We start from the raw sequence: 22,873 nt of genomic DNA on the forward strand, positions 1-22,873 counted from the left end.
CGAGAACAATCCAATATTGCGCAAGTACAATTCTTTAGCAGAGTGTGCGGACATCAAGATGGGTATGTGCATCTTGAGTCCTCAAACCATTGCAGGTATCTTGGAACTACACGATGAGACAGCTCCCTTCGAGTTAATGTCAATAGCGGAATCTCAGCCTGAGCTCCTGCTTTTGCAAAACATGGTGGACCCCGCGAACCGTCGCACCTTTGATGCAAGGGACAAGCATGAGTTTGCCTCCATACAGCTACGGGGTACAGAAATGCTTTCAGAGAGGGTCGCTTCATTCCACGTCGACGGAGTAGCAGCAGCTGGTAGTGCATGCGTTGACATAACCATGGAGTCAGCAGTGTTCCCCTTCCTGTTCCCTTTCGGACGGGGCTACTATGATGGTTGTATACAGTTCAGCAACTATGTGAAAATGAGAATATGCACCTTATTCTCTATCTACACGCTGTACAAGCCGTACTTGTTGATCATGTTCCAGTTAAAATAGGCCGTGATGATTGCCAATTCAAGCAACTCTACATGCTTGCAACGAGACATCGACCAATATAGGAAAGCCAACCCTGCCACGACCGATGAAGACGCAATGAGACACGTGCTTCGCTACAGCATGCCATCAACAATGCCGGGGTCCCCATCGTGGCATCGACGGCAACTGAAGGACCTCATAACGATGGTCGATGCTTGGGGCCTCCCAAATTTCTTTTTGACATTCACTGCAGACGAGGTCACCGATACACGGTGGCAAGAAATTAATGTGATCGAGAGCATCGCAACACATTATAATGTGCAATTCACTTGGAAGGACTGTCCTGTTGAATGCGTGGCACTTTTCCACGCACGCTTCCACATGTTCATGCGCAAGCATTTGCTTTCATCCGACGGTCTGCTTGGCCGAATACAACACCATGTCGTTCGTTATGAGATACAAAACAGGGGCTCCCTACATGCCCATGTCATATTGTGGGTCCACCATGATGACCGTCAGCGAATTGCAAATGAGATTGCGGCTTACGTCCCTAGGGACGAGGCCCTGGATCCTCGAAACACAAGGCTGCGAGAACTAGTTCTCAGGAAGCAGTTGCACGTATGCAGGAAAGCGTGCTACGTCAGACCGTCACACCACAGTTGCAAGCACGGCTTCCCTTTCGCAACACAGCCAGAATATGAACCCATCCTCGACCCTCTGACGCAACGTTGGTTGTATTACCGGCCGGGACATGAGCACCGAAACGTCGTCCCTTACCACCCTTCCATGTTACTGTTGTGGGGTGCGCACATGAACATACAGCGGGTGACAAACTCTTCAATCTCTCACTATCTCCTCAAGTACGCGATGAAATCTGAACCAATGGGCAAACTGAACATCCGTTCAGAAGACGCCTCGCGTTTGGGGTTGCAACATCTCGACGAAGTAAAGCTGAAACTCATCGCCGCGAGCCTCCTATCAAAACCAACCTCTCCAACAGAGGCCGTGCTAAATTGCATGCAGATACCAACAATCACAAGGAGCGAGACCGTTCACTATGTCGACTCCTCGCCACCATCTCTAAGACAACGCATCGTCTCGCGAAACAACAACGTCACCCTGCACCCGGTCGACATATACTGCGGGAGACCGAGCGTCATCGAGGATAGCACGTTCTACGATTACCATAGGCAATATGTGATCCGAAAGCCCAAGGAAACGCAACATGGAACGGTCGGTCTTGACCTCTTAGGCAACAGGATCGCAAAATGTGAGTGAGTAGTCAGATTCACTGACTACCACCCTGGACATCAACCAGAGGGGTACTTCTACAACGTGCTCTTGCGAAAACTCAGCTTCAGGAATGAAACGGAGCTCATATCACCTGCCAACACAACTGGATCCTACTTTGTCGAATGCCAAATGCGCGGCCTCATATTGAGCAACAAGGACCTCGAGATGTATGTGACCGAATACACGCAAAGGAACTTGCTAGCGATTGACCACACGGACCAGTTGATCAATATGATATTGCAAAAGGTTGCGATCATCCGAGACTGCCCGATGGAAGCGCCTAACATCGACCAGCAAACCATCGAAGGGCCAACACGTGCGAGGATCTTGGAAAAAATGGCCGAGTTTCGCACCGTCGCCAATGCCGCATTGACAGTAGAACAACAAAGAGTCTTCGAAAGCCTAGCTTCAATAAGCTCGGGGCTGCGCGTTGTCTGTGGAACACCAGGTAGTGGCAAAAGCTTCTTGATACGGTACTATGTTTCGCATCTGGTAGCGCAAAACAAAACGGCAATACTCTGTGCATCAACAGGGGCGGCTGCGACGCGGCTGAGCGGGATTGCAACCACTGTACACTACCAATTCAAGATCCCTCTGCGCAGCAGTCAGTACCCACTGAACATCCATGAGACGGATGAGCGACACCTCGCAATCAAGGAAGCCAACGCGATCATCATTGACGAGATGTCCATGCTAACAAGGATGACTTTCGATCTCGTGGTAAGACAAATCGTCAATGTGACTAATGGCACATTGCATGAGCCATTCAGACACAAAATGCTTATAATTTTTGGTGACCTGGTGCAATTACCGCCAGTCTGCAAACACCGCGAGGATTCTGCAAGCCGTGCCACATCACGTCCTCCGCGCACTGGGCTCAAGCGAAAATGTACCACATGCAATTCTCGGTGCGACATGCACGAGACATGCCGTTCCTGGCATTCTTGCATACCATAAGACTCAGGACGCCCACAATTGACGAGATTTCTGACTGTTTGGGACAGTGCATTGTCGACAAGGAAGGTGCATGCCACTTCATCGATGTCGAAACAACCATCATTTGCACGCACAGAGTCGATGTCGCTACCTTCAACGATGAGCTTCTGGAGAAATTCAACACTATCGAGATGATTGTGCATGTTCAAATACACAGTAACGCCGTGAGCGAACCAGCTCTCAAAGAATGGTTGGAGGACAAAAGCTTCAACGAGATAGGAAAAATTTGCATGGGGGCGAAGGCAATGATAACGGAAAACATCGACCTCGCAATAGGTGCCGCAAATGGAGCAATGTGCAAAATCAAGAGCATCAATGCAACTAGCAGGGGAGAAATCAATGGTATCACTGTCGTCGTGGACACAACAGCGGCCGTACTCACATTACGACGCTCGAAGCATCAGCGAAAGGCAATAAATGGAAAATGGTTCCACAAGTCCACATTTCCACCAGCATGAAAGAATCTTTTTTTCTTGAAGATTTAAAAAGACGGCTCATTTGAAAAGACAGTGTAATAAGTCGTGCCTGCAAGCAGCTATTTGAGCTATACAAAAGCAACGCGAAGGCAACAAAACCTCCACCAGCAAAGAGGAGGTTCTTCCTAACCACAAAGCAATTCCGGCTAGCAAACAATGCAGGAGAACGTCCGGAGCTTACATCAACGGCTTCAACACGTATGCGGAACTACGCGACTTCATTGACAACTGCAATAGGCGTTTGCCAGCTAAAAGAGAGCCGGGAGGCTTGAGATTCGCAAATGGTGCGTAATGCTTCCGAAAATTAAAAAAAACCGCAACAATTGAGAAAAAGAATTAACGAGTTGCAAGAACAACAAACTCATCATGGATTGCACTTCTCCTGCAGGACTCCTCAAAGAGATCCTTGTCGAGCTTGACATTGAGTTCGATGAGACTGATAGGATGATGGAAAGTTTGGAGGGGCAAAAGCTACTAGACACGAAGATGAAAGGGATCACAGCGTATGCGTGCGAGCTGCTGCATTACGGGTACAACGTATCCTTGGAGTTGCTGAGGGACACGACGCGCGATCAAGCAACGGCTATACTCGAACAATTCATGGAACAATTTGGAGGGACGCATGACGCGACGCACTTGGTGACGACAATGGAGAAGCTTACGTATATTTTCAATAGGGACTTATACGAGGAGCGCTTCGGTACTGGAAACGATCCTTTCACGCCAACAGAGAAAAACCAGGGCAAGTAAATAAATGCATTCTATTATGGACCTCAAACGAAAAAAAAAAGACCGAAAACATCGATGACTAACGTAATTGTCATCGTTTACGCAGGTACGACATTGAAAGACGCGAGCCTCGAGATGAAGGAGGAGCCTCCACTGAAGCGCCCGCGAAAGGGAATCGTGCGAGCCTCGTCGTCTACTGCATCACGTGCAAGCCCAACAACAGAAAATACATAGGGAGCACGACGGACCTGCCGCGGAGGATCAAACAACACAATAAAAAACCACCAGCGAAAATGAAAGAGGACTTGCAGCGCTACAAGCCCTTCAAAGAAAATTTCGAAATCAAAGTTTTGGAAACAACAGACACTGTAGACAAAGCACGAACTTTAGAGCAGTACTACATAAGGAGCCACAACACAGTAGGTCCATTAGGTTACAACACGCTCGAGGGCCATCCGACTAGAGTGCGGAAGTACTATTTCCTAAAGCGTAGGAACATAATTTGACCCAAAATATAAACATTTCTGCCTTCGAAAAAAGGGATCCAATGAAGTTGCAAATGGTGCTCCAACTTTTGTCGTACATGCAATGCAGCTTTGGGTTTGGATTATTCCTGTCACAGTTGCATGCTTCTGTCTCAATTTGGTTTTTATTTATTATTTATACATTTCTGAAATACATCTCCCCGTCGTTCGCTCAAAGTGGAATGACAATAGATTTGCTTACAGTGCAAACAATAGAAATTTGTCTTCCTCCGAAAAAAAGAAAAACTACGTTTTACTGTCGACATGAACAACATCAAATGCAAGCAGGACTGGATGATAACGAAATCTCTACAAAAGATTGCATGCAATCGAACATCAATCTTCCGCATCATTTCTGACAACGTGACTCATGTGAACCTCAAAGATAGCAAAAGAGAGAAGTATTCATCAAGACCCCAGCTGGCCAAGCACTCTAGTTTGTATGGTAAGAATTTCATAGTCCGCACAGATCATCAGGCCTTGCATTGGCTTCAGACCATGCCCATCGATCAGTGATCTGATAACCAAACCACATGGAGCACTTTTCAGTAGTTTTGTGGCATGATCAAGTATCATCCCGGATTAGAAAGTGTTGTAGCAGATGCTCTTAGTAGACGAGGAATGGTCACCTCTATTTCCATAGTGCAGGAGTCCTCTCTAGCAGAGATGCTCAACCGGTACCATACAGATCCTTTCCAGTCACATTGGTACAAAGTCATGTTGGACGCACAACCAGGCGACTATGCTATACATGACGGGTGGTTGTTCTTCAAAGGACGCCTTGTGTGTTGCCCCCATACCGTGCTACCATCCTCTATGATATGCACAATTCTCTAGTCGTCGGACATAAAGGGGTTGCATGCACTCTCGAGACCTGGCCACATTTACATAGTAATGTTCATCAGTATTTATCTCATTGCCAAGTGTGCCAGGACATGAAGGTATCCCATGGGAAGCTACCAAGATTACTCCAGCCCCTTCAGATTCTAGATCAGCCTTTTGAGCAAATTAGCATGGATTTTGTTACGAACCTTCCACCAACTACTGGTGCCAAGAACACCATGTGCCATTGTGGACAAGTTCAGCAAATTTGTCATGCTTATTCCATGCAAGGGTACCGTCGACACACAGGACACAGCTCGACTTTTTCTCCAGTAGTGGTATCCCATGTGTGGCATGCCCTGTATCATTGTATCAGACAGGGATTTCAAATTCACTACTCATTTTTGGAGAGCCCTGCTCAACAACTTTGGTACCCAACTCAGTTTCTCTAGCAGCTTTCATCCACAATCAGATGGCAAGACAGAAGTCTACAACCAGTTATCCTTCGACATTCTGAACTCACAGCAGCTCCGGGTTGGACTGAACTCCCAAGCCCAACTTGGCGGTTAGTCCCAACAGAGGGGTATTTAGTCTATGCAGGCCATATATGGAGTTTAACATTTGGTACCTTCGACCCCAGCTAATAAACTTTCCTAACAGCCATTGCAGTTGCATTGGCACCTATCCCCTACGCAAAGGCAGAATAATTTCAGACCCATAGGAGCACATTTATTACTTGCAGCACGAAATACAATAGCTCAAGCTTTGGCTTGCAGCTATGGAAAGGAGAGTGCAGGACATGGACAGCAGTGGAAAGCATGAATTCATTTATGAAGTAGTACACAAATGCAATGCACCTCCAACAGCCCACAGCATGTCTCTACGGTTAATGGAATTATCACCAATCAAGTGAGCTTAATATGATATAAACAATGTTACTCAAAAGGGAACACAAGCACAGGTCTACTTTTGAGAGAGGGCAGCCATAGTTAAGAGCCTCAGACAAACACGCAAACATGAAGGGTTTTGGATATCTGAGGAGCTCAATGCGACCCACAGCTCAAATAAAGAAATATTGACCTCACTAAAGTGAAGGAAGAATGTAAAGCAGGCAAATGGGCGGTCTATCAAGATAGACAAGCATTGATTAGGGGCTTCAAATCCAAACCCAAAGACTCTCAGTCTTAAATTGATGTTATAAAGGCCATCTTATGATAGTATTAGAATGTAGTTATACTTTATAATTACTCAGGAGGAGTTGACTTTGTGCACTCCTCCGACTCTCTAGTTATCGAAATGTAGTGGTCACTTTTTACTGTTTCTACTTTGTCTCATAGGCCCGCGAGGCCTTCTGCAGAAATTAATATATCTTTTCTTTCTTTCTTTCTCCTTAGCTTTAGTGGGCTGCATAGTGATGCACTACAAACAGACCTCCTTGCTAGTGGACAGCCAATGGTCAGGTACTGTCTGCACCTTGATTCTTGACCTCCTTGCTGCTGCCAGTGGTAAGGCACAGGCCTCCTTGCTGCTCTGATGGCAGCTTGTTTGTGAGGCTTTGAAGTGTGCAACTCTCAACCTGTCTGCTGCTGAATTTCCAGCCCAAACTAAGGCACCAAAGATCCAAAACACTGAATAGAACGCTGGCCCTGTCATGACAAGAGAAATCACTAACATTAAAACATTATTATATATTATACGCCAATGGTGTAACATGTATATGCATTTATGGACCGATTTGTTATGGTGGGAGATCATCTCAGTAGATAAGACTAGTCAAGCTGGAGCCACTACTTCAGATGGCATCGAACTTGGACATGTGATACTTATTCTATTAATAAAAATGTGCACACACGTGTCTAGGTCCTAGGGGCAATAGGAAGGGAAGGGTGCATTAAGGTGCATTGAATGGTAAATGCATGGGTCATAGGCTAAGGGTAGGTGTAAATGGGAAGATGGAACTTGAGTGATCTCAAGGGACATTAATGAAAGGGTATCACCCTTTCATTGTGAATCTCACGTAGCATTCTTCATTCACCTTGCATTCATCCACCATCACACACACACCTTGCATGTAGGTCGAGATAGAAACAAGTACTCTCACGAGGGCGCTCTTCCCCATTGGAGGACCAACCGGCATTCCGAATCCGGCCACCTTGAATGCAGGGAAACGAGGGAAGGACCCGAATTCTGGAAACAGGGTTGAATCTCGAACTGTGAGGTAAGGGATTTCTCTGTTTTTTTTCTGTCTTTGGACGGGGAACGGGGTGGCTCCCCTCCCCCCCCCCCCCCCCCCCCGTAAACCATGAGGAAAAGAGACCCCCCCGTTCTCCCCAACGGAAAGCCGGATTGGAACAAGATTTTAAGGGGGTGATCCACCCATGAAGTACCCCCTATAACGGTGTCTAGAGCTCCAATCCACTCAAAATAAGTAGCCCAAATGGAGCGCACCAGTTTATAGCAGAAATACAAGAAGAAAAGCTTAAAAGAGAAGGAAGAAGAGGTCATTTCAAGTGTTTTCTTGACACAAACGAAGCAGGAGTCAGATAAGTACCACCAACTCTACGACACTTGACTTTTGCTGTAAAATAAACCCTTTTCTGAAATTACAGCAAGTCATTTCCTCTCTTGTCTTACTAAAAGGGAAGAATGGAAGGGGAAGGGATATTTAATAATGAACTTGTCCTTTTTCCTCTGCTGCCAGAAGGAGATAGGGAGAGAACACCATCACCTCCTCCTAAAGAGGATGATGTAGATGAGAGTTTCACACATATTGAGTATGATAATCCACGTATAGAATTGCCTTCATCTCTCCTTCAAGAATCTCTTGATAGGGAGTTTTCCTTCAGAAATGAAGGAAGAAACGAGTCCATCCAAGAGTAGGGCACTAAGTTTATGCCTTTAACTCAAAATCCCATACATATGGATTATAATCCAAGTGCAAGAGGGAGAGAGGAGTCCCCTGTTGATAAGCTGGTTTCTCAGCTTAGTCATATGATTGAAGAGTCCATTATGACAAAATTAGGGACTAAGAGAGTGCTGAATTTTGGGGATGACAATTTAAGTACCTCCTCAAAGAGAGCTAAATTCCAACCCCGAGAGAGAATAGAATTTCCAAAGTATGATGGAGCAAGAGAGGCGTATAAAATCCTCAATTGGATTCGTAATTTTTGTAGTAACGATTGAGAGAGAGAGTGAGAGAGTGTGCAGTACAGGACGAGTCGAAGATGATAGTCACGTAAACTTAGATAGATGGATAAGGTTCCTAAACACAAGTACAAAGTACTTGTATCTAGGCCTAGGACTAAGTGTCCTAGGTGTCACATAGGACTAAGTGTCCTAGGTGGCATAGAAGGCACTAACACAATAAGTGCCTACACTTATGCCTACAAGGCACATACCATGGCCTATAGGGCATCACTAGAACCAGCAAAGGATGGCCTACAAACCCCCCACCATGGGATGGGCTGAAGTATTCTGGAAACGTCTCAGAATACCTGGTAGTTTCTGGTCATGGTGGCACATGTTCATCCAAAAGGATATAGCCACCTATGAATGTACAAGGAATGTCAGATCATGTAACAAAGGGAACCAAGTGTAAAGCTTGTCGGAAGACTTCGAACTTGGGACGAGGAAGTGCCTTTGTAAACATATCTGCGATGTTGTCCTCTGTGGGAAGATAGGACAACTCTATGTCGCCTGCTGACAACCGCTCCCAAACATAATGATAGTGAACTTCAATATGCTTGGTACGCGCATGAAACACTGGGTTACGCGCAATGGCCAAAGCACTCTGGCTGTCAGTGTAGACAATAGTGGAGGATGTCTGGCAAATACCAAGATCTGTAAGTAACTGTCGAAGCCAAACACACTCTACTGTAGCGGTGAAGGCTGCCCTGTACTCAGCCTCACAACTAGACGTGGCAACTGTTGGTTGCTTCTTGCTGAGCCAAGAAATACATGAATTGCCAAGCAAAAAACAATTGCCAGTATGTGACACTCTGGTGTCGGAACATCCTGCCCAATCACTATCCGTGTAAGCATGCATGGTAAGTGAACCCTGATCACCATAGAAGAGGGCTAAATCCTGAGTGCCTCTGAGATATCTGAAGACTCTCTTCACTGCCTGCCAATGTTGTGAACTGGGCATGTGCATGAATCTGCTGAGCTGAGATACTGCATACTGCAAGTCAGGTCTGGTGTGACATAAATAAATAAGGCATCCAACAGCCTGCTGATAAAGAGTGATATCACATGGTGGGCTCCCATCATGAGCTGAGAATTTGAAGCCAGGGTCCACTGGAGTAGAGATTGGCTTGCAATCCTCAAATTGAAAACGATTAAGGAGCTGTCCAATATACTTGGACTGAGACATCATGATACCCCCCTCAACATGAGCAAACTGAATGCCCAAATAATAATGGAGCTGTCCCATGTCTGACATGTCAAAAATCTGCTGCAAGTCAGCCTTGAAAGCTGCAATTTGCTGAGTATCTGGACCCGTGAGAAGCATATCATCCACATATAAAATCAGCACTAAAAAATCAGATCCACTCCCACGGAAATAAAGAGTGGGTTCTGTGGGACTATTCTGAAAACCAAGGGATAGTAAGTGTGCATGAATTTTGGCATACCATGCCCTGGGTGCCTGCTTCAAACCATAAAGGGCTTTGCTAAGCCGGCATACCTTATTTTCAGAATTAACAACCTCAAAACCAGGAGGTTGAGTGACATAGACTTCTTCCTGCAGATCCCCATGAAGAAAGGCAGTCTTGATGTCAAGTTGGTGCACTTGCCAATGATGATGGGCTGCAATGGCAATGACACATCGAATGGTAGTAATCCTGGATGTGGGAGCAAATGTCTCCTCAAAGTCAATGCCTTGTTGTTGGGCATACCCTTTTGCAACAAGACGGGCTTTGTATCGATCTATGCTGCCATCAGATTTTCTTTTTAATTTGTAGACCCAACGCGTTCCAATGGCATTCTTGCCAGGTGGAAGATCTACTAGTTCCCAAGTGTCATTTTTGGCAATAGATTGTAACTCAGCTTTCATTGCATCCATCCACTCTTTGCTGTCAAAAGCATCTTTATGGCACAAAGGCTCTTCATTGCAAGCTGTAGCAAGGAGTGCAAACTCAAGAAAGTGACCATGTTGTCTATTCCCTGATCTTGTCCGGGCAGCAAAAGGCTGATCTTGTTTGCTGTCCCTCAATGTATCAAGAAGCCATCTGGGAACTTGCCTTTGCTGTCTATTAACAGCTCTTTCTTCAATGACTGCATCATGAGTAATGGGATCATTTTGTGCCGGAAGAGAAGCCTGCAAATCAGCATGAGGTTGAGGCTGATTATTGTTTTGTGGAGGGCCTGCAGGAGGCGCATGTTGCTGCTCAAAATCCTCTTCTGATGATGGTAGAGGTAACCAAGATTCAAAGGCATCAAACATGTCAATATCTGGCTTTGCTTTGCAGTCCACAAGAGGAGAAGCTGAATGTTCAGCAAAGATCACATCTCTACTGACAATAATCTTCCCAGTATTTGGTTGATATAACCGATACCCTCTGCTCTCCTGGCTGTAACCAATGAATATGCATTTGATTGCCTTGTCATCAAGCTTATGTCTCAGCTGAGATGGTACATGAACATACACAAGAGACCCAAAAACTTTCATGTGTGAAAGTGAAGGCTTCCTGCCTTTCCATGCTTCATAAGGTGTCATAGTCTGTAATGCCCGTGTAGGTGATCTATTCAGCACATAGTTGGCACACATTACTGCATCAAGCCAAAATTTATTGGGCAAAGACTTGGCCTTGAGCATGCATCTGGCCATCTCCATTGTGGACCTGTTTTTCCTTTCGGAAACAGGATTCTGCTGAGAGTGTAAGGAGTAGTGCATGCCCCGTGAGGAAAGAAATGCATCAAACTCCTTTGACATATACTCACCCCCCCTATCTGTGTTGAGGGTGACAAGCTTGCAGCCTGATTCATTCTCAACCATATTCAGCCATCTCTGAAAGCATAAGAAAACTTCAGATTTGGCCTTTAAAGGATATACCCAGCAATATCTTGTGAAATCATCAATGAGAGTCATGAAATACTTGTATCCTCCAATGGCATTTGTCCTCATTGGGCCACAGACATCACTATGTACGAGCTGCAATTTCCTTTGTGAGAGTTTTGGACAATTCTTTTGAAAAGGAAATCGATGCATCTTACCCAAAAGACAACCCTCACACACATGTTTAGAAACTGTGTGAGTCTGAGGTACATCATTAGCCATCTGGTGTGAATGCAGCTTTGCAAGAGCTCTATAATTGAGATGGCCCATTCTCTCATGCCACAGATGAGTTTCAGCAAGCTGTGAATCTGAAATAGCCAATGCTTCAGTATAAAGTGCAGCTGCGTGATGATCAAGGTGATAAAGTCCTTTTCGCAAAGTGCCAGTGAGAACTATGGCATTGTCATCACGAAGATCATATACTAAGCATCTGTAGCCATCAAAAATTACTCTGAAAACTGAAGTAGCAATTGCTGAAATTGAGATCAAGTTGACTTCAATTCCAGGCACAAAAAGAACATTTGTCAGAGTGACAGGATGACTGGAAATGGATGTGAGCTGCACATCTCCAACTCCTTTTACAGCATATGAAGCATTGTTGGCACATGTAACAGTCCCCTCTCGAGGTGCATCAGCTAAAGAATGAAACAACTGTCTGCAAGATGTGACATGCTTGGAAGCACCACTATCAAAGTACCAGGACTGAGCATCATTAGAAGTAAAAAGTGCATCAGCTTTGGAGGGATCAAATGAGCAATGGACAGCCCATGCCCAATCATCCTGAAGAGCATGTGCATGTGAAGCATCTACTGGCTCATGGGATTCAATGGCATGTGAGGCATTAGCTGTCAATCCTGCTTTCTTTTTCTCCGAAGCAATGCGCTTCCTGCATTCTGAAATGTCATGTCCAGGCTTGCGACAATAGTTGCATCTTTTCTTCTTTCCCTTATCTGCTGTATTTTTAGATGCATGAGAGGAATTGCAGCTGCTATGCGTAGAGGAATTGCAGCTGCTGTGTGCAGATTTTGGCCTGCCCATAGGCTTGGGAGCCTTGCCTCTTCCTGTTTGCTGTGAAGCAAATGCATGATCAGGAATAATGGCTTGTCTGTTAGCTCTACTTTGCTCTTCCTGCAAAAGCAAAGTAACAAGCTGATCAAAAGAATAGTGGTCTGGATTACCCATGGCCACTAATCGAAGGGTTGTAGCAAACCCTTGATATGTATCTGGTAGTCCATTCAATGTAGTACTGACAAGCTGTGAATTTGGCACCACTTCATCAATGTTGGCAAGCTGTTCCATGAGGTCTTTGACCTTTGTCAAATATGCATCCATTGACTCACTTCATTCATATTCACTTCCTGTAATTGCCTTCTCAAATATGCAACACGAGCTTCATTGCGAATCTGATATAGAGAAGCCAATTTATCCCAAGCATCCTTTGCTGTCCTGCAAGAACGGATGTGTGGAATAATGATTCTCTTGCATGATAAAGCAATGCATGAATGTGCATTTGCATCTCTTGCATCCCATCTAGACTGTTCTTAAGTTGGAAGAGCAACAGCAGGAGTGCTAGAGGAAGAGGCATCAGGAGAAGTACCACCTGCAGAAGGTGCAGCAGTAGAAATAATAACTGAAGGATTGGCTGGCCTCAGATCAGCCCCAGAAACAATATTCCACAAATGCTTTGCAACAAGAATATGTTTCATGAGATAAGACCACATCGGATAGTTGGTGCCATCCAACTTATCATCTTCACGAAGGACTCCAAATAAATCTTGATTGTTCCCAGCCATAGCAAATGTGATAACTTGTAAAAGACCTGAAAACCCAAAAGCCTCAAGGCTATCACTGCAATAAGCTGGCTGTCCAAAAATGACAGCAAATATCTGCAAATTTCTGACCCAAATCAAAGGGCAAATGCAGATCTGACCCAAATGTGACTGTGACAGGCAATGTTCACTACAAAAACAGCAAATTTGGCAAAAGCCCCAAATTTATTGAGGGCAAATAAGCCAAAAAGAGGGCAAATTCAGAAAAGCCCCAAATCTTGCTGAAATTTCGCAAATGTGACCCAAAGTTTGCAAATCTGACACAATGTCCTGCAAATATGACTGAATGTCCTGCAATCTGACCCAATGTACTGCAATCTAAACAAGAAATTGCAGAACAAATCCCAAAACTCCAATTTCTTGCAAGAAATTGCAATTAAAAGAGGTGAAAGGAAATGAAAACCCCAAATTTTCCAATGTCCTGCAATAGCCCCAAATCTGCAAATGTCTTGTACTCCTACGCAAGTACAATCGTACGGCGTAGCCCCAAATCTGCAAATGTCTTGTACTCCTACGCAGGTACAATCGTACGGCGTATGTACCTTGTACGACGAAGGTACAAAATGGCGTACGGTACAGAAGTACTATGAATGCACCGTACGTACGGCGAACTGTAGGTACGGGTGTATGGCGGATGTACGACACAAAGTATGGAGTACAGTACGGCGCCGACGGGTGTACGACGTCCTTCAACGCAGATGTACGGCGACGATGCAGATCTGCTAACGTAAGGAATGCACGACGCATGAACTGTACGGAAGGTACGACTGTACGATGCCTGCTGTACGGAAGGTACGAACTGTACGACGCCTGCTGTACGGAAGGTGCGAACTGTACGACGCCTGCTTGTCGACCAGCAAGGCAGAAAAAACTCCAATGAGCAATGGAGGCTCGGGGCTGAGGAGATCTGGAAGGCTAGAGCAAAACCTGCTCTGATACCACTGTAGTAACGATTGAGAGAGAGAGTGAGAGAGTGTGCAGTACAGGACGAGTCGAAGATGATAGTCACGTAAACTTAGATAGATGGATAAGGTTCCTAAACACAAGTACAAAGTACTTGTATCTAGGCCTAGGACTAAGTGTCCTAGGTGTCACATAGGACTAAGTGTCCTATGTGGCATAGAAGGCACTAACACAATAAGTGCCTACACTTATGCCTACAAGGCACATACCATGGCCTATAGGGCATCACTAGAACTAGCAAAGGATGGCCTACAATTTTGAGCTATATTTTGCCCATCAAGATAAGACCGACTACGAGAAGTGTCATGACAAGAGAAATCACTAATTCATGATTAGTAGACATTGAAAACATTATTATATATTATATGCCAATGGTGTAACATTGCTCTTGCCACACTGCATCTACAAAAGGATGCTTTAATGTGGCGGTCCTTATCACAAACGAGAAAAGAGCCTATTCTTCAATGGTCTAAATTTGTAGAGCAGCTTAAGGCCACTTTCATGCCTCCGAGGCATGAAGAAGAATTGACCTTCCGTTGGGAAAGGTTCAGGCAATTCGATAATGAGAATAACGCTGAATTTACAGTTAGGTTCTGGAAACTCTCTTTAGAGTTACCTGAGAAGAGCGAAGATGATAGAAGGAAAAAGTATTTAGCAGCCCTAACCCCGAAAGTGAGATATGAGGTTGAGATGTTCAACCCAACCAACTTGAAAGACCTCACTAAATTGGCTGAGATCGCTGAGAGGAAATTGAATCCTCATAAACCCTTCAACAAAGGAAATGAGAAAGCTATTGTACAAAATGTTAACAGCCAATCACGTCCTGAATGAATACCATTTCCTTCCATGACTGACGATGAGAAGAAAAAGCTAATTCAGGAGGGTAAATATTTCGGATGTAAGAAACATAAGTTAGGCATCCATGGCATAAATGTCCTACTCTATTAGCCAAAATTACCAAAACAAATTCTATAAAAGGAAAGGCAAAGCATCCAAGCAAGAGGGCGAGGCTTCTACCTCCTCATCCAAGATTCCAAAGACTCTCAGTGAACATAGAACCAAGAATAAATGCTATCCATTCAGCCAACACTGGTGTATGGATATGTGAACTGAATAGAGAGTAGGCATATTCATTGTGGAGTATAGATGGAGAAAAATCCGTGTAGAGCGTCTGATAGGATGATTAGGGCTGAAATAGAAGAGTTTGAAAAAAGAGATTAAAGGTCTATAGTTTCCATAGACTAGGTAGCTCTCCATCGCAAAATCATCTATAGCCAAGGTCTATCTAGTTCAATAACACATTTGGATGAGAGAACATCTTTTGAATACTTACCAGTTTGTTGAGAATATGTTTCAGCTTATTGAGTAGGTTACTATAAAGAGATTTCAGCAGCTTGGTATTCAGAAGAGAATTCTGAGTATGAAAAGATATTGAAGAGGCACTGCAGTGGTACTTCTGCATTTTGAATAATCAGCATCAAGAGGAACTAGAACTTGAAGATGAGATTTAAGTTCTGATTCAGAAGAGATCGTGTACTACAAGGAGAAGATTATGAAGAGGAGATGCAAAATGTAGAAGTAAAAGAGAAGCATGCGCAAGAGAAAGAGACAAGAGAGGATCCAAAAGAGGACTTCTGCCCATTCAAGCAGGAGGGAGTGTCATGACAAGAGAAATCACTAATACATGATTAGTAGACATTGAAAACATTTTTATATATTATACGCCAATGGTATAACATGTATTTGAATTTATGATGGACACCGACCAATTTGTTATGGCGGTGGATCATCTGAGTAGATAGGACTAGTCGAGCTGAAGCCATTGCTTCAGACGGCATCGAATTTGGACCTGTCTGCTGCTGAATTTCCAGCCCAAACTAAGGCACCAAAGATCCAAAACACTGAATAGAACGCTGGCCCTGTCATGACAAGAGAAATCACTAACATTAAAACATTATTATATATTATACGCCAATGGTGTAACATGTATATGCATTTATGGACCGATTTGTTATGGTGGGAGATCATCTCAGTAGATAAGACTAGTCAAGCTGGAGCCACTACTTCAGATGGCATCGAACTTGGACATGTGATACTTATTCTATTAATAAAAATGTGCACACACGTGTCTAGGTCCTAGGGGCAATAGGAAGGGAAGGGTGCATTAAGGTGCATTGAATGGTAAATGCATGGGTCATAGGCTAAGGGTAGGTGTAAATGGGAAGATGGAACTTGAGTGATCTCAAGGGACATTAATGAAAGGGTATCACCCTTTCATTGTGAATCTCACGTAGCATTCTTCATTCACCTTGCATTCATCCCCCATCTCTCTCCCACCTTGCATGTAGGTCGAAAATAGAAACAAGTACTCTCACGAGGGCGCTCTTCCCCATTAAAGGGCCAATCGGCATACAAATTTTGCATGCATTGCACACATTTCCATTCTCGAAAAGTCTGATTCTTCACATTTGGTATCAAAGCGACAACAATCCACAACCGGGACAGCAAGAGGATGCACGAGACAGAGGGCGAGAGCGCACGGAAGGCTGCGTGGAAGAGAGCCGCGAAAGAAAGGTTGCACGGAAGCCACGAGAAGAGCGCTACATGCGGAGGGAGAGCCATACGGAAGCAAGGGTGAAGGTCGATGCGCGCAGCAGTGCCTTGGTTGACGCATGTGAAAACAGAAGAGCACGCGCAACAACATGCGAGGGTGTAAACAAGGGTGCGAGTTTTGGAGGAAGTTATTCTTGATCGCTGCAAACTTTGCATTTCGGAGGCCCTGAGGCAAGGCACTTCTTTGAATTTTTTGGTCTTTGGACGAGGAACGGGGTGTCCTAGCAGGGTGACTCCCCCCCCCCCGCATGCGGATAGACCCTTAAAACCCTTAAACCGTGAGGAAAAGAGACTCCCCCCCCCGTTCTCCCCAACGGAAAGTCGAATTGGAACAAGATTTTAAGGGGGTGATCCACCCATCAAGTACCCCCTATAACGGTATGTAGAGCTCCAATCCACTCAAAATAAGTAGTCCAAACAAAGCACACCAGTTTACAGCAAAAATACAAGAAGAAAAGCTTAAAAGAGAAGGAAGAAGAGGTCGTTTCAAGTGTTTTATCCACACAAACGAAGCGGGAGTCGGATAAGTACCACCAACTCTACAACACTTGACTTTTGCTGTAAAATAAACTCCTTTTCTGAGACAAGCTAAGGTTCCAACCCTTTGCAGAATCTTCTAAGGGAGTTTAAGTGTGTGAGCGAGCTTACTGTTAGTATTTCCTTTCAATGAAGAATACCTGCGTTTGTGCAGCCTGAGATACACCCAATCCCTTTCATGCCTTCTTTTCCGATCTCCATGTTTTTCTCCTAGATTGTGCCCTGACTAAATTTCTTTGGCCAACTGAAGGATTGGATCACTTGCTTTGAAATTTTCGCCAACATCAATTGTTTGGAACGGAGGTTTAAAGTAGAACTTTGTCATCAAGTGCCACCTAGTCGAAGGAAGCTCCCTCACATGTGGGAGTTAAAAGATAACCAGTCTCACTAAGATGCATGGAACAGAAGCGCAGAGACCCTCAAAATAATCGTCCACATACAAACAGGCATGCCAACCCAATAGTCAAAGTTGTCCTATGGCTCATCAACCCGTAATACAGCATGAACAGAAGCACAGAAACCCTCAAAATAATCATCCACGTACAAACCGACATGGCAATGCCAGGAGCCAAGGTTATTCCTTAAATGAGCAGTCAGTATAAACTCACATTTCCATCTCCCATTTAGGAAAATTTCACTCCAGAATGATGGACCACACCGACCAGCAAAATAGATCCAGGCTATCCTTTGATAGCCTCCATGCAGTCTTGGCTCTTTCATAGGCAATCCTCTTACATAGATTTCAGAAAGATGACAGGAGAGGCGATTCTCAGAGCCTGTTCCTGAAGCCGCAGATACCCCCATGCCTGCCAAAGACATTACCTTCCCTGACGACGAGGGTCATAGATGCTCTTCCATGAGAGGTCAAAGTACTACCAAGAGAAGCTGACTCCCAAGCTTCCACAACTATACCCTAAAATGTTGATGACCAGAATCACATCATCATGGATTCACAAGGTAAAAGGGTCATCAATAAACTGCAACAGCTCTGCATGCGAGTACAAGATGCCAGAGGTCTGATTCCTTCTGGTCAGAAGAGGTTAGCAACCATTGAGGCAGTTCTACCACAAAACTCTCTCTGGAGCATCCATTTGAAAGGTTTCCGCTTAAGGAAGAAGACAGCGGCATAGAATATGATTCACATTTTGTTACAAGCTAAAAGTGAAAGGTGCCAAACATTAGGCTTTTGAGCTTACCTGTAGAATTCCATTGATCACTTTGTGCTACAACAGTTCCTCGGCCAAAGGACATCAAGTATTCTATTGGATTTTTGAACCAGTAGACATCCACGTCACTAAAGAGTACACTATACCCCAGTTGCAAGATTTGCAGGACGGTGCGTGACTTCATCTTTGTCACCTTCTGAAAGCACACGGTTCCAAAATGGCAATCATTGAAGCTCAGATTCATAGTAGGACCACTCATGAATACAGGTAATCCCTGCATAATCCAGCAGAAAATCAGGAAGATAGAATGGCGTAAAAGCACAAAATCTCAAGAGCAGCAATGAGTTACAAAGAACTAGATCAAAAAATATCAAACCCATACATCCAGTACCTGCAAAAGGGCAAACTCATAAAGTTCTGTATCCACTGCTCCAATAATGTAGCTTGTAATTTCAAGTTTCCTTAGCCTGCATACCCAACTCATAAGCATATCTCTGTAATTGTTTCCAACTACAGAAAGCACCACAACCTTGTTGACACTGGAGACTTTAGCAAGCAATGATTGCAATGACATAGGCATGGACTCAGCTGTTACCATCATTGATGACCTAGATGGCATCAGCTTCGGCACTCTCTTCAATTTGGAGGAAGGGCAATCTAATTTCAAGTCTTCAGTTTTGTTGCTACAATCGCAATTCACCCTCAGCCTCCCTATCAGAAGCTTTTTTTTCAAACTCGCATGACCCTTTCTCTCAATGCTTACTTCTGCTGAAAGGCACGGGTATCTTATTGCACTAATCTGCCTCCGAGCAAGACCAAACCTTCTGAAACTGGTCTGGAAACTCTCATTCCACAGCTGTCGGTTTGAATCATCCTGCATTTGAATAGAACCATTCCCACTCAACGTGGAAGCCATCCCAAGCTCAATAGACGTCCGGACATCAAACAATGGGTGTGAAAAGCGAAAAACTTTCAAGGTCGAATCACCACACTGGACAAGCCTTGCTGGTGTGTTTAAAAAATCCAAGGGTCTAAAATAGAAAGAACCATATAAAGCTGCCAAGTGGGCATTATTATCTGCCTCCCAAGACATGTCCTTCGCAGCATTGCTGTGAAAAAGGGAACTACTCTCATAATCATGCAGATAGAATGCAGAGATAGCATCACTTGCATCAAAAACAAAGCGAATCGCCGATGACAATGCTTCATTTAAGAGCCACTCATTGTGAAGACCATATCCATATACAAATGATGGCATAACACCAGCATGCAGTGGCACACTTTCTGTGTTCCAAGCCCAAAGGTATCTGCCAGTGCAATTGCTCCAAATGCCATGACCTTTGACATACCCCTTTACCTGTTCACCCAGAACACGTTATAGCAAGTCATAACATTGAAAACAGATTCCTCTCCTTTTAAACCATCTCAACTGGCTGGATACATCTTCTACTATCAAGCCCATCCTTAACTTGATTGATGCACAGAAGCATTCAAAACCTTGGCATAACACAGTTCGTTTTAACTGCACCTGCTCATACCCTATAGGTTGGCCACTTCGCTCCACCCACAGGCCTTTTGAGAACTCGAGCTGGAAAGGAAATTTAAGAACCCTCTTAGCAATGGCAACAAGAAGCCAATCATGTTGAAGACTGTGAGCATATCGGAGGGTGTCAATAAAATCTTGCAGCAGTACAAACTGAGGGTCTATGAGCACTGCAATATTTGAGCTGGAAGCACATGCTCTGGCCATTATGCTGTGAAAAAGGGGTGCACCTGAGAACCTGCAAATCATGTAGCCAGATCTTCTGTAAAATGAACTTGTCCAAATCAAATAGACATGCATCTAAACAGTGAAAGCTTCGAATAAGTAATGTGATATGTCTACATGCTATGGCAGTCATATTTTTTAGTTATCCATAGGTGCAGGTTCAATTCTGGTCACGTTCAGAAGGGGGGGCAGGTCACGTGCAAAATTAGTCTGGATATAAATCCAAATTTTTTAGTCATCTGTAGGTGTTGGAATCGGAGTCCGTGTGTGTGTGTGTGGTCCTAGAGTCCTAGGAGTGTCCTACAGTTGTGTGAGTGTGAAGAGTCTTGAGGCCACTTGTGCCACCTCATGTGGTGGGTGTGATTCCTCCCCTAGATTATAGGATCTAGATTCTCTTGTGTGTGACCTCATCTATGAGGTGTCTGTGTGGGAAGATAAGGCTTGCCCAGCCTATAAATGAGGCTATGTACTTGCTGTGATAATACAATCTATCAACATCAGTTCATGCCTCAGCTCTTGTCCCTAACCTGTGATTGAGTGTCTCTCACCCTCTCCCCATTTTCAATAGTTGGTATCAGAGCAGGTCTTCCCTGACTGAGCCTTGCCTCATCGCGATTTTTCCTGCCATGCCCTGCATGAGCTTCTAATCCTGATGTCACCATTGTTGTCGACTACCTCTCTAGCAGTCGATGTCTAAAGTAGTTCGCCTCTGTAGGTGCCGGCAACAATGGATGCATGGCCTATTGCGTAAAGCCTTGTCCACCGCTCGTCAAGCTGTAAGAGGAAGGTGCATAGATCCGGAGACGTGTCTTGGATAAGCGACAAAAAGTCACGCGGTGAGCATGAAGCTGGCCGTGGCCATCGACTCGCACGTCGCCATCTCCACATTGCTGACCAGCAGGCCATTCCAGTTCTGCCCGAAACTCTACCTGCGCTGTGTGTTGATATGGTCCTGCACTGATCATCTGTGCTGCCCTGTTTGCCGCTACCCATTCGTCAGAACTTACCTGCGCTAATCTCTACTATCAACAGTTGGAATCGCCTGAAAGCCTTTGCTCTTTAGTTCAGGTCGGCAGGGAATGGCGGGCTGTCTTGCTGTTTTACGAGCGGATGCCCCCTCACTATGCAAACTCGCCAGGATGATCGTGATGTGACTCGCCACCAATTCTCCAACGATCTATGTCCACGATCTGAAATCTCTCTCAGGCAACAGCACGAAGGCAGAAATTGCAGATTTGCTCTTTCAGTTTGTGGATTCACTCTTGCGGTCTAGATCTTGCTACAACCGAATTGAAGCCTCAGGCATGTAAAATTTGGGGCTTTTTTTGCAAAATTTGAGTAAACATTGTAAGGGATTTAGACACTGGCTGTAATAACAGCTAAGACCTTCCCACCAATGGATAGCATAAAAAACTCCTCGTTCATCGAGAAATTCTCAGGGACCAATTTCCCAACTTGGCAGATGAAACTCCGGCTTCTTCTTATGCGAGAAGGCATATGGAATATCACCAATGGCAAGGAGCCAAAACCCCAAAGTGATGATGCTAGAATCAGCTGGTGGGAGAACCAAAATGATAAAGCAATGGCTATCATTGGCCTAGTTTTAGCTGACAACCTTATCCACCATGTGGATTTTGATAAGACTGCAAATGACGTTTGGGAAAAATTAGAGAATTTGTTTGGAAATAAGATCAATAATTCCAAAGTCTTTCTCAAACAAAAACTCTTCAAGCTCAAGATGAAGGAAACTGAAACCCTCAATGAACACTTAAGCAATCTTGGGTCAATTCTCCAACAATTATCTGCCATCCGAGCCATTGTTGAAGATGATGATCAAGTTGATGTACTTCTCTCAAGTATTGAAGACATTTCCAAGTACAATGAGATCCTTGCTGTCCTAAGAGTCAGCCGCAATATGAGCTTTAAGGATATGGTAGCTCATCTCATTGATGAGGACTGTAGGCTTACAGAGAAAGCAGAATCTTCCTTTGAATCTAACAAAGCATTCTTTCTCAAGAATAAGCCCAAGAAAAAGGAAAACCTCTTAAATGTAATTACTGTCAGAAGCTTGGCCATCCAGAGGATCGTTGCTTCAAGAAGATGGCAAAGGTACAAGCCAAAGAACATGCCAATCTGGTTGCGGAGCAGAGTGAGGACGAAGACGATGAAGCTACACCTTTTGGACCTGAGGAACAAGCCTGCACTGTTGCTGTTTCTGGTCTATCCCTCCATGAGGTGATAGATGAAGAGTGGGCTTTCTAGAGTCATATGTGTGTAATGTACTCTGCCTTGGGTAGTCCCCCTAAAATGATGTAATAATTTGTCATTTTTTGTGCCTTGTCCTATAAAAGGCTCCACTTATTTCCATGTACCCAGTTAGGAGACAAGGGGGTTGTTATGTCTTTCCTTTATCAGGTCTGGCCGAGTTCCAGGATGTTGCTGTACTCCCTAGACCTATGAGTTGGTCATGCATCCATGACCAGATTTGAGTCTCTGATCACGTTGACACCTAAGCCAGGAGAGTGCTTGGTTCAATCTCTGAATTATGCTCAGCTGTTAGCCTCTGAGATTGCCTGGGATGCATAGTCTGGATGATGTCATAGTTTCTCATCCTAGCTCCGAAGGGG

At 44.6% G+C, this 22,873-nt stretch overlaps 1 protein-coding gene across 2 annotated transcripts in view; it reads right to left on the bottom strand.

The window, feature by feature from the left end:
- Positions 1-22,873, bottom strand: part of LOC147895031 (Nucleotide-diphospho-sugar transferase family protein) — a 58,969-nt gene that overhangs the window by 33,042 nt on the left and 3,054 nt on the right. For both annotated transcript variants that reach the window (XM_087383623.1, XM_087383624.1), the window contains exons 4-6: positions 20,007-20,259; positions 18,870-19,835; positions 18,509-18,752 (exon numbers count right to left, since the gene is read on the bottom strand). In XM_087383623.1, coding sequence (XP_087239749.1) covers positions 18,509-18,752; positions 18,870-19,835; positions 20,007-20,259 — 1,463 coding nt within the window. The remainder of the gene's footprint in view (positions 1-18,508; positions 18,753-18,869; positions 19,836-20,006; positions 20,260-22,873) is intronic.

Source organism: Dipteris shenzhenensis, chromosome 13 (genome assembly GCF_047967505.1).
Source record: "Dipteris shenzhenensis isolate YYH24624 ecotype China chromosome 13, Dip_SZ_1.0, whole genome shotgun sequence".
In the NCBI taxonomy this organism is placed as follows: domain Eukaryota; kingdom Viridiplantae; phylum Streptophyta; class Polypodiopsida; order Gleicheniales; family Dipteridaceae; genus Dipteris; species Dipteris shenzhenensis.